Source organism: Cyprinodon tularosa, unplaced genomic scaffold (genome assembly GCF_016077235.1).
Source record: "Cyprinodon tularosa strain WSP-4 unplaced genomic scaffold, ASM1607723v1 ctg23, whole genome shotgun sequence".
In the NCBI taxonomy this organism is placed as follows: Eukaryota; Metazoa; Chordata; class Actinopteri; order Cyprinodontiformes; family Cyprinodontidae; genus Cyprinodon; species Cyprinodon tularosa.
In genome coordinates, this window is record NW_024038861.1 from 727,620 (window position 1) to 740,848 (window position 13,229).

Consider the following 13,229-nt stretch of genomic DNA (forward strand, 5'->3'; position numbering starts at 1 on the left):
GGAAAAAAAACAACTGTTTTATTTTCAATAGAAGTCCAATGTGATCAGAAAGACGGGCTGCATGCTTACATTTTTTTTCTGCCTCCCACTCAGTTCTGTTCCTACTTTTCTCTCCCACATCTCTGTGGTTTGTGTATACTGAAGTCTAATGCGTACCATTCCTTTCAGATATGTTATGACATCATCACACATCAACATCCAGTATCCATTTCATTCTGGCTCCTATTGAAACAAAAATGTGTGCGGGGGGTTGTAAGTTCTGAGCCTCTAAGCTTTGCATCCAAACTGCAAAGAGTGACGTTAAGAGTGGCGCGTACAATAGTTTAATCTGATTGGATGAAGAATGACAGAAAAACTGCTGATTGGTTCAGATATGGAAAAAGGTTTGATAGAGAGTGGATTTTTGTATTCCTAGATAAATATACAAAAAAATAGAATATAAAGGCAGACACATTTTATGAGTAAACAGATCAAGTTATTTTGTCTTTTTTAATGAGGGCACCACCCTCTTATCCCCCTTTAGCTGATTCCTTTAGCTTTTAGAGATGAATAGTACAGCTTGTTAGGCTAAGATTCTGGTGAATTATTAGGTTTAGGATTTGCATTAAGTCCTAGAAATCAGTGGAGGTCTTAATATCTATGGAATTTACCCAATAAGGGATGGAGACGCCGCTTGTTGTATGTTTGCTAGAGAAAAACAGAACTGAACGAAGCAAGGGACAATCAAAGCCATAGAAATTCAGTCAGACAGAAATGCCTTTAAGTCCCTCAAGAATGCCTGTCATGTGCCGACCATCTGCGGTTTAAAAGATGGAGGATAAACTATGCCTTGTGATCTCTTCAGAGAGAGCGAGACTGAATAGTGGTTCTGGCCTAAATTCCTTGACATCCTGTTGTGGAGCTATAATTGCAAGCATAAACAGTGAATAATCAGAGCTGTTCTCAAGAGAATCAAGCTTTCTGGAGAGATGACGAATCAGGATTCTTTTGAAGAGTCATCAGATTTTAGTTTCACTATTTATTAATCCTTATTTAGTTCTGTTATTGTATTTTTTCTATTAATAAGATAGTGAATTTCTTCTGATGCTTTTAGCTTAAATACATTTTTCTTTTTTACTTGTTCAGTGCCAGTACTTCAAATGTGGCGAGGCTGGAGGAGATGGAGCGCCTTCTGAGGGAAGCTCAAGCCGAAAAGAACCGCCTCCTAGAACACAAGGTAGAAATGACGTCATTAATGTCTCTTCATTTCTCTCACTGCTGGTTTTCTTTTTTATACAATAAGCTAAAATTATGAAACGAACACTACTTGTTTTTTGCTTTTTTCCCCATTCATGATTTGACTTTTTTCATGGCCTCTTAGGAACGAGAAATGGAAATGCGCAAACAGGCCCTGGAGGAGGAGAGGAGAAGGAGAGAGGACCTGGAGAAGAGGCTACAGGAGGAGACGAGCAGACGTCAGAAACTCATTGATCGTGAAGTGAAAATGAGAGAAAAACAAAGGGCACAGGTGAAGAACCAGTGGAAGGATAAAAACCTTCATCTACCTAAAGTTTTGGAAACAAATTGCCCCATATTAGAATCCCAGCTAGTGATTATTTTTACATTTGATTGATTATTATTAGATTAATGGTCGAAACAATAGAAATCAATATAATATTGAACAAAACTAGTCTTCCAAGTATTACATCTTTTGTTGTCCTCTAAAACCTAATCTAAGTTCTCACAGAACATAAAGAAAAAAATGAATCTGTGAAACAAAAATGTGGAAACTGCTTTGATCAGCATAATCTAAAATACTAAAAAACACAGTTAGCTTATTTGAAGGTTTATTTTATTAGCTTAAACAATAACAACAAAAAAGTGATTTCTCTTCGTGTTGTTAACGTAAACAATCATATTGAAACATCACATTGCATCAAGCATATAAGCTGAAGTGTGTTTGGTTTGTAAAGCTAAAATGGATTGCTACAAACTGAGCAGACATTTGTATTTTTTTATAACAGAGTTAGTTTTATCTATCTAGTTATAAATTATTCAGTCAAAGTTTAACCCGACAAAGAATTAATTCATTAATCAGAGATAATCCAGACTCTATAAAACTCTGAAATAGTCCTTTACTCCAGTCCCAGTTTGGGGTCTTTTGTAAACATTGTTCTATAGGTCATATTTAAAGCTGCTTACAAATGAAGCCCATGGATCTGTTCTGTCTAAGATGTTACTCGGACATGGTAATATTTGTAGTCCTGATGTGCTGAACACAGCTAGTTAGGGTGATCATGTATGTACAGTGTTTGCATTTCCACACTCATGCTTTCTAATGGAAAGAAAGTTCCAGTTAACATCCCCAAAAACTTTCTGTTTACAATTGCATTGTAGTTTAGGAAAAAACAAAAAAACTTACATAGTTCTGTAACACACATTTCAGGATCACATTTAATCTTAAGCCAGGGTTCAACTTTCAGTATGGCTTCCTGATGTGTTTAACGTAACAGTAACTTTATCATTAACATTTTATTTTCACTCTTTGATTCTCATTAGATCTGAGCTACACAGGATTCTGTTAAACAACAATTTTTCTATAGAACATTGTTTTTGTTTGGTTTTAGTCAACTCCTTCCTGTCAGATCTCATAGATCCGTCTGTCGTCTTCGTTCTTTTCCTCTGGCCTCATACATTTTCATGTTTCCACACATGAGCTACATCTGAACATTGTATGTGAATCATAGAGATCAAAGTCAACCAGTTCAGTCCCTGATCGACCTGTTCTCTCCTTCTCCAGTCGCGGCCACTGACTCGCTACCTCCCAATAAGAAAGGACGACTTTGACCTGCGGGCTCACATTGAGTCAGCGGGCCACAACACCGAAACCTGCTTCCATTTATCCATCTCGGAAAAAACTTGCCGAGGCTACCTGATCAAGATGGGCGGAAAGATCAAAACCTGGAAGAAACGTTGGTTTGTGTTCGACCGCAACCGCCGCACGCTGTCCTACTATGCAGGTGGTTATAGAAAGCACACTCATGCAGACGTGTTGTGTGACTTTAACACTGTAATGTAATGTAAGGAAATGTTATCAGAATGTGGAAATTAGTTGTAAAACAGAAAGTGAACACAGCTTTTTAACCCTGTATGGTTTTATATTTCTCTACAGATAAACACGAGGCTAAGCTCAAAGGAGTGATTTACTTTCAAGCTATTGAAGAAGTATATTATGATCATTTGAAGAGTGCGCACAAGGTAAGTGTTTATATGAAGGTCTTTGCTATATTATCTTTGTTTATGTTTTTTTTTTTCCATATCTTCTTCTCATTTTAAACATTTCATTTCAGAGCCCAAACCCCTCCCTCACCTTCAGCGTAAAAACGCATGATAGAGTGTACTACATGGTGGCTCCCTCTCCTGAGGCCATGAGGATCTGGATGGATGTGATCGTCACGGGGGCTGAAGGATACACTCAGTTCATGGTGTAGCGACAGGAGGAGGCTTTTCTTTTGTCTTCTGGATATCTCTCTTTTGGGATTTTCTTTCTAGAGAATTAAGGAAAAATCATCGCTCATGCCGACTGTGGACAAAAGCAGGATTAATATTACAATATTATACAAATTGTAATTTGCTCTTTAAAAAACTACAAGTCACTCTTACAGGTACTGCTCTTCACAGCTCCCCCTTAGGGTTGATCTTAACTTACCTATTAATTTAGCCTAGATATCAAATAATTTCTTCTCCAGGTTTAGATGAGAATACAGCAACATTTTATTTTTGATAAGAAAGTAGAATCCGTGGGGATGACCAGGCTTTTAGCTAGCAATGTGTACAGCTGTACAGTATATATTGATTTGAGAGATTTTTTTTATTGTTCTGGTGCTTTCAGTTTGTACCACATACCTGAAAAATGCTAACATCTACTTCCAGCTGCCATGAACAGTAGCGGAAAACCGCCTGCTGGGGATTCCCAGTGACAGTTCACCTCCAACGGCGAAATAATATTTTAAGACAGACTGTAATCTTGATGAACTGACTGCATAGACAATGTTTTAAGGTTAACTTTCTCACTTAAAAACATATTAAAACTACTTTTTACCCATTTATCACAACAAATGTAACAAAGCCACTCTCTGCCTCTGAACACGGGAGCAGCACAAGCATCAGATGCTTCTGGACACACTTCACTGGATATGCTTCCGGAGCATCAAAGATGCTCCTGACCTGTATGAAAGCTTTAAAAATTAAGCAGTGGGCACTTTTGCTGCTAAAATCATGGTGTGAACGCAGCATTACTCTTTATGATTGCTTGAACTAACCTATGAAACATAATATTGTATCTAAAAATTTTCTCACATCTTCATTATGAAATTTCCACCTCTAGTCAAGCACACATACTTCCCAAAATCAGGACAAAAGTATTGTTGTAACAAAGACAAAAAGTTTGCTCCGCCTCAAAATGCAGGGAATAGCATTTCAGAGAGTCTGAAAATTAAATGATGTTCCCTACACCCTGTGCAAAGCCTAAAGATGTGATACACCAAGGTTTAGATCCTATGAAGTATTCCTAGCTAAAAGCCTGGGGATAACGAAGCTCTAACCTTAAGCTGTATATTATATTGTTCCTATCAATATTGTAACTAGGGGATTCATTTGTCAGTGCTCAGTGAAAACTTATGTTATACTTTAAATTTTATTCCAGGGTAAATAGACATTACACAACTTAAATAATTCAATTTTGTAATGGTTTAAAGTATCAAAATTATTCCTGTGGGATACTGGGGTCTGAACTTTGCAGTATCCATACCTGCATGGATATTCTTATTGCATTATCCACATGAGATATAAAGAGGTTTCTGATATGTGCTCTTTGAAAATCTATCGATCGTGGGCATCATTAAATAATACAAACAGAAAACCATAAGGATTGTGATCGTTATCCTGGGTTTTACTAGAGAATCATCACAGCCTCTGATGCAAAGAGTAAATAAATAAGAAAAACATAAAACACAAGGATATTCATCTGTTTTTGTAAAACAAGTCACAAAGCCACAAGTGGCACATGGTTTTATTTGAAATACAGTCACCTTCAACACATAAGGTTTAATTTTGGTGTTTATGTGGCTGTATTTTTTTTTTCTTTTATATGTATGCAATATTTATAAAGTAAGTTTTCAAATCTGTGCCAAGGATTATGTTGTTTTTAAGATGCGTAGCAGACAAATCTATGGTACATTCTTAGCTAGTAATAGAATCCCACTTATTATTTTGCTGCCTTCATAAACATTTTTTTTTTTTGCATTGCATTTATTACCCTAATAAAATGGTTTAAATGACTGTCCTAAAGTTATAAATGCAGCTTTATAATATATCTATATGTAGATAGCTATAATATCACCCAGCTTTGCGTTGATTAATGTTGTGTTGACCAAAGTGTATATCCAACTGTATATATGATTTCTTTGCTTCTTTTAAAGAACAAAGCCATCAGAGGTATAAAAATAGTTTTAACCTGATGAAACCAGGATATGGTTATTTGCTGCCTATAATCAAGCTGCTTCCACAATTTGGTTCATGTTATCAATATATTTTTATATACATATACATGTTTGTATGTTAATATTTATCATTATCAATGCATCTTAATTTTGTATTTTCATATGAATAATAAATGGTATATCTTCATCTTGGTGCATTTAGTATTTTTACTGTTTATTTTATGCAGACACATTCTGTGACTTGTTTCAAGAGTCATCATGCCTATGTCATAAAAATGAAATATAATTGAAAATGTCAAATATTTAAATAATACAACCTAAACATCGGTTATGACGAGATAAAATTAGATATACATTAAACCAGGCATCCTCAAACTCGGTCCTCAAGGCCCCCTGGCCTGCAGGTTTTAGAAGTTTCCTTGCTCCAGCACAGCTGATTTTAATTGAACGTTGATTAACAGGCTTTTGGTCTACTGCAATCATTATAACCAGCTGTGCTGAAGCAGAGAAACTTCTAAAACCTGCAGGACAGGGGGCCTTGAGGACAGAGTTTGGGAATGCCTGCATTAAACAATATTCAAGGGTAAGAAAAGGAACAAATTATGATATATAGTATGTTTTTATTCACATCAATCTTTTTTCTTTTTTTTTTTTGGTCTTATTTTCATTATAGATTTATTTTTATTAATTGCTTAGTATTTAGTTCTAAACTCAAGAGATTCATTCAATTGTCAAAAAGCACTTTCAGTCTCTTTTCAGTCAGAGCAATTTTCCATGGCTGACAGTATATCCAGCCCTACCCTTATGGGAACTCTCTTTTAAATCCTGAATTTTTCCAAACTTTTAATTATCTCCGACTCCTGTCAGAGAGAATTACAAGTTTGGAAAAATTCAGGATTTGAACACCCTGCTATTTTGCAAGTTCTCCCTCTTAGAAATCATAAAGGGGTCTGAAATTGTCATCATAGGTGCATGTCCACTGTCAGACATTTTTTTTTATTTTTTTTTTTATCATTTATGTGTATGATACAGCTGCAAATAAGTATTTGAACACCTGTCTATCGTCTAGAGTTCTTACCCTCAAAGACCTGTTAGTCTGCCTTCAAGTTGTCCTCCACTTCATTTATTATTCTGAATTATATGCCCCTGTTTGAGATCGTTAGCTGCGTAAAGAAACATATCCACCCCATACAGGATCCAACTACTAACATGGCCAAGACCAAAGAGCTGTCCAGATACACTACAGACAAAATTGTACATCTCCATAAGGCTGGAAAGAACTACAGGGAAATTACCAAGCAGCTTGATGAAAAAAGGTCCACTTTAGAATCAATTATTATAAAATGGAAGAAGCTAAACATGACTGTCAATCTCCATGGACTGGGGCTCCATGCAAAATCTCACCTCATGGGGTCTCACAGATCCTAAGAAAGGTAAGAAATCAGCCCAGAACTACATGGGAGGATCTGGTCAATGACCTGAAAAGAGTTGAGACCACCGTTTCCATGGTTACTGTTGGTAATGCATTAGGACGCCATGGTTTGAAATCATGCAAGGCACGGAAGGTTCCCCTGCTTAAACCAACACATGTCAAGACCCATCTTAAGTTTGCCAATGATCCAGAGGAATCATGGGAGAAAGCCATGACACCAAAATAGAACTTTTGGGTCATAATTCCAATAACCATGTTTGGAGTAGAAGAATGATGAGTACCATCCCAAGAACACCATCCCTACTGCGAAGCATGGGGGTGGTAGAATCATGCTATGGGGGTGTTTTTCTGCACATGGGCAACTGCGCTGTATTAAGGAGAGGATGAAAGGGGGCAAGATTTTGGGGGAGGCTGGGTCTTTCAAAATGAAGATGACCCAAAGCAGACAGCCAGGATAACCAAGGAGTGGCTCTGGAAGAAGCATACAGAGATGGGAAGTAACGAAGTACAAATACTTCGTTACTGTACTCAAGTAGATTTTTCTGATATTTTTACTTTACTTTACTACTTATTTTTACGGCGACTTTTTACTTCTACTCCTTACATTTTTACACAAATATCTGTACTTTCTACTCCTTACATTTTAAAAAATTGGCTCGTTACTTTAGTTTTGAATCATTTCATTGGAGTTACCGTTATTATTTTTCACGTCATCAATACCAAATTCAATCTAATTGGATGGGAATCTATGTTGCATTTGACGCACCACTACAAGATGAATCGACAGATTCGGCGGTATTCATTGGCGGCAAATCATTGCAGCTTGGTGGCGGTGGCGTTAGCATAGTAGTATGGACGACGAGATGATTAAAAAATGAACACAACGTAGTTCTAGTCCTATTGGCAGACATCCATTTAAAATGTAGGCAACGGCATGAAAAAAGTGGTTTCTACTTTTACTTTTATACTTTAAGTAAATTTACAAGCCTGTACTTTGTTACTTTTACTTGAGTAAAAAGTTTAATCAGTACTTCCACTTTTACCAGAGTATTTTTTAACACAAGTATCTGTACTTTTACTCAAGTACAGAAAGTGAGTACTTTTGCCATCTCTGGAAGCATATGAAGGTTCTGGCTTGGCCTAGCCAGTCTCCAGACCTAGACCCAATAGAGAATCTTTGGAGGAAGCTCAAACTGTGTTTCTCAGTGACAGCTCAGAAACCTGACTCATCTAGAGAAAATGGGGAGTGGCGGCTTGGTGGTTAGGGCATAGAGCTTGGAATCCAGAGGTTCAAGTTCAAGCCCAACTCCCACAGACTGCCTCTCTGGCTCACTGAGCAAAGACCCTTAACCCCCACTCTGCTCCGTAGGCACTGCACAATAGCAGCCCACTGCTCCCCAAGGGGACGAGTTAGATGCTCTGTACTTGTGACAGTGTAATGACAATAAAAGCAAGAAATAAGATCTGTGTGGAGGAGTGGGCCAAAATCCCTCCTGCAGTGTGTGCAAACCTGGGGAAAAACTTCAAGAAACGATTGACCCATAATCGCATACAAAGGCAACTGTACCAAATATTAACAATGATTTTCTCATGTGTTCAAATAATTATTTGCAGCTATGCAAATATAAATATATTTTTACAGCTGTTAGATTTTTTTTTAACTATTTATAAAAATAAATTGTTCTGTTAGTGAGCCCCAGGGCAGCTGTAGCTACAATGTAGCTTGCCACCAACCGTGTATAAGTGTGTGCGTGAATGCTTCAATGACTGATTTAGTGTGAAGGATTTTGTTCAAGTCCTTTGACTTGAAAACATGCTATATAAGTACAGGCATTTTACTATTTAATTTCACATTCCTAGAGATCAAGACCCTTGCTTGGCCAAAAAAAAAAAAAAAACAAACAAAAAAAGAAAACAAAAACATTTAACAGCTATAACAGAAACAGACTCCTTTGCTTAAATGAACTAATGCAGTATTAAAATAATGTATACTTTCCCGTAAATTGAGGCCCCACTATTTTAAAGGTTTTTTTTTTGTTTGTTTGTTTTTTATATACAAACAGTATAGTATAGTATAGTATAGTATAGTATAGTATAGTATAGTACTGCAGTATATTTGTGAACTTCTTATAAATAGACAGGATTTATTTTCAGCAGTCAAGCATGCCACAGAACAGCACGTCCCAATAATTTAACCTTATAGACATACTGTTTTGGTCTATCAATTTCTGTAGCACGGGGTTTTAGCACCATCATGTGCCGCTCAATGGTACTGCGTTATAGAATGCTGGAGAAATGTTGCTTTTTTCAATAAATGGGTTAGATTAAAATTGCGTTTTTTTTCTTTTTTAATTCAATAAAGGTAGTTATAAATATATATTTTTTTGTTTTTATATGTTTATAGGTATTAATTTATCGTAGCTTTGCTGCGCTTACGTCACACGTCACATGTGTTTTGGTCTGCATTTACCCATAACTCCTTGCGCGATAAAAATGAGAATACCGACTATTAATCGCAATTATGTGCAGATGTGTTTATAGTAATGTCTATGAGAATTAAATATTTCAATGTAGATGGTTCCAAAGAAACTTATTCAAAGAGAAAAAAGAAAACAACAGTAAAACCGTCACTTATACATTCCTGTAACAGAGGGGTTTAAATTCCGTATGCAGCCATCGTTTGCATCGGTTGGTCCGATGGCAGTGGAGTTTCAAACGATTGTTTCAGTCAGTAACAGTTTCTCCTCTCCCTCTCACTGCCGGTCTTGACTAGCCTTTTGTTTCTTTTCATGCTTAAAATCTAGCATTATATATATATATATATATATACTATTAAATTTTTAAAGAAACAATAGGCTAGTCAAGTTAATATATATAATTAACTATACTGGCACGGTAATGTCCCAAGTAATCCCCTTACAATTAGATTTAATCTGTAATGTTACCAGCATTATCAATACCTACGCAAAATAATTAAAATAGATTTTGATTATGCATTAGCTCCTAGCTGCTTCAGTGTTTTCAGTTTGGAACTGAAATATATTTTTATTTTAGGATAAAGATCTGTTGTTCTGACAGTTTCTTTAGCTGTGTATGGTATCACAGCTGAAAGACCTGACAAACCTGCTTGTTTCCGACATAACTAATAAGATGAGCATACTGTTTATTATTAGAGACAGACTAAATGTTTCCTTCAAATGCAAAAAGAGTAGGCCAACATGTCTAACATTTGACATGGTGTTAATTTAAGCTGGGTTAAATGTATTTGGTGGCTAAAGCTTAAACTTATGACATATTTGTTATTTATCAGGTCTTAGCTTTTCTACAACTCTTTTTATTTTTGTTTGATTTATATTTAGAAAATCACATTTTTACATAAACTTTTTTTTTTTTACATTAAATGTAAAGGATATATGTGTTTTGTTTTTGGTTGCTTTCATGCAGTATGGTGTGCAAATCCCCATAACATTAAATATATTTGACAAACATGCAAACCTCAAACAATAAAGGAAAAGAGAAAATATTTAACGAGAAATAAAAAATAAAATACATGCATGATTGTATTTTGTACTTATTTCAATCAGATGTTTTGGATACTGATCAAAGCATGCTCTTTTCCTATATATCTATGTTAATAGTCTAAATATGTCATATTACTCACATGACAAGACAAGAATTAAGCTTTAAGGAAATGAGGACAGACAGTTAATCAGTTTTCTTGGGTACATGGCAGGAGCAATTGGCTTTGCAAGGTCAGAACATGTTTTCGTAGTCTATAAAATGTATCTGTGGAATCACACAGAATAAATTTCCAATTAGTTGAAGTGAAAGAAGACTTTAATAAATTCATAGACCTAAATTTTTTGACTTCTTTTCTCACTGCAGACGCTAATTCAGGCAAAATAAATTCATAAAAATATATAAAAATTTGCCAATTGTCTGAAATATTCCAGGGATTTTCTATAAATTTGTATAATTTTTAAAGAAATGTAGAAACTATGCAAAGTTAACCTCCTCTGTATCTGGTCGAAATACTTTATAAACCTTTATGACCATTGAGTTAAACGTTTGGGGGATCAGGAAACATTCCTCCTGCCAGAAGAAATGGTTCATCAGAGTCATGTTTCCATTCCGTCTTGCTTGGCTTGCTCTGTTTCAGCTTTTTCCCTTGTTTGGAAATACCATTGCAATCAGGTCTCTCTGATGTTTGCTCCAAAACGTTGACCATCTTATCATTAAGACACTTTGTTGAAAATCTGATGACGCTTAGGATCGCTGACCATTTAAAAAAAAAACTTTGCACCTTCTTCATATCTCCACATGATGATCTTATCCTAATACATCCATCTATTTGGTGGCACCCACCTCACTGAGAATTAAACACCAATAACCTGGTATTGCCATTCCAAAATAGCTTTTTCTTTTCATTTTAAAGATCTGTACACTTCTTCTTTCTTCTCCAAATGGAATGATTGTGATCATAATAGTTCAATTTCAGTTACATCAGATGAAATAATTTCCAGAGAAATGTTCAGCTTTTAATAGTTTTTAAATATTTAACTTTTAATATCAAAGTTATTATTTTTCTATTTTATTTTAATGCAGTAAGGAATCTCATATATGCCTCTGTTAATGTGCTTCTTCTCTTTTCATGCTATAGTATTCATGTTCTTTTAATTATTTATACTATGAAATAAGGCCAAGGGCTGCATGGCTCTCTTGGTCACAGGGGGGTAGACACCTGATGTATTCCATCTGTTTTTAATCATAAGCACGGCCAGTTCAAGACTGGGGCCAACGGTGGCCAGGGCCCCTGTAGAATTGGTCCTGGCAACTGTTATGGCCGCTGTGCTGAAAGCATCCACTACAAAATCAAAGCATAAGTCAGTTTTTCTTGAAGAAATTGCATTACCCTTAAATTTTAGAATAGAATAATATAATTTACATTTATCATGTAGGGGAGCTACACAATAAATTTTTATGATGATATGTACTGATAGAAAGGAATGCACTTCCATAAAGTGTCCTTGTAACCAAGTCCCACAATCTTAGATCTAATCAAAAAGTCTTTCTGATCTGTTTTTTTAGAATCTTTATAATAAATTCAAGAAATCCTTCTAAGTACAATTGTCTCACTGCATTGGCAGAGTTTTGCAAATATTTTGAGTTGAATGTACTCAATAGAATACTAGTAATCTAACAGAATCTGGAGTAAATATATCTTAAAAAAAGGTCAAAATTATTATTTTGGCTAAAGCATGGTTAGATGAACAATTTTTGCATTATGTAACGGATTCACCCCTTGGAGCAATTTAAGCATTCGCCTTTAAAATTAACTTTTTCTGTACACCATTGAAAAACACTGGCACCCTCTAGGCCCCCCACAGGTACATTTTGTCCATAACCACCTCTTATCATAGGGAGTGGTAACCTGCCATAAACCAGATTGATGCATGCAGTTCAATTCATTCCTACATGCATCAGGCTGGAAAGCCGCCTGTAGAACATCTTCACGAAAGGGGGGGGCATTAGTACCAGAACCTTCTTGCCTTGCAGCAAAAAGGTTCTGGGTTCGATTCCGATTAATGTGTGGGTTCTCTCCGGGTACTCCGGCTTCCTCCCACAGGAGGTTAGGTTCATTGGCTTCTCTAGACTCTCCTTATGTGTGAATAGTTGCATGTCCTGTTTGTCTCTGTGTTGTCCTGCGATGGCCTGGCGACCTGTCCAGGGTGTACCCTGCATCTCGCCCGTAGACAGCTGCAGATAGGCACCAGCACCCATCGTGACCCCAATTTAGACAAGTGATTCAGATAATGGATGGATGGATGGATGGATGGATGGATGGATGGATGGATGGATAATGGATATATTTCTCCTTGAGCCCCAGTCGGTTTCAGCAGATGGCTGCTCACACTGAGCCTGGTTCTGCTGGAGGTTTCTTCCTGTGTTAAAACAGAGTTTTTCCTCTCTACTGTCGCTACAAGCATGCTTAGTGTGAGGGATTGCATCCGAGTCAATGCAATCAACTGGTTCTTCTTAGATAGAAAACTTTGAATCAATCTGACTGGATGATCTGGTGAACTGTAAAGTGCCTTGAGATGACGTCTTGTGAATTGGCGCTCTATAAAAAATGAATTGAATATATATATATAGATAAATATCTATCTATCTATCTATATAGATAGATATATGTATAGTGTATGTAGCTTTAAGAAGTGAAATCAAATGTGAGCCCATAGAGCAGAAGGAAGAGTCACCTCACACTCGCCTACGACTGAAAACACACACATAACTCCACCCCCACCCCCTCTCATATA

General features: G+C 36.3%; 1 protein-coding gene across 9 annotated transcripts in view; it reads left to right on the plus strand.

Annotated features, from left to right (window-relative positions):
* phldb2b (pleckstrin homology-like domain, family B, member 2b) overlaps positions 1–5,667 on the plus strand; it is a 47,511-nt gene extending 41,844 nt beyond the window's left edge. For all 9 annotated transcript variants that reach the window (XM_038286793.1, XM_038286795.1, XM_038286796.1 and 6 more), the window contains 5 exons: positions 1,126–1,216; positions 1,361–1,507; positions 2,780–2,999; positions 3,152–3,237; positions 3,330–5,667. In XM_038286793.1, the coding sequence (XP_038142721.1) occupies positions 1,126–1,216; positions 1,361–1,507; positions 2,780–2,999; positions 3,152–3,237; positions 3,330–3,470 (685 nt within the window). In that variant the 3' untranslated portion in view covers positions 3,471–5,667. The remainder of the gene's footprint in view (positions 1–1,125; positions 1,217–1,360; positions 1,508–2,779; positions 3,000–3,151; positions 3,238–3,329) is intronic.
* Positions 5,668–13,229: the final 7,562 nt, after the last annotated feature.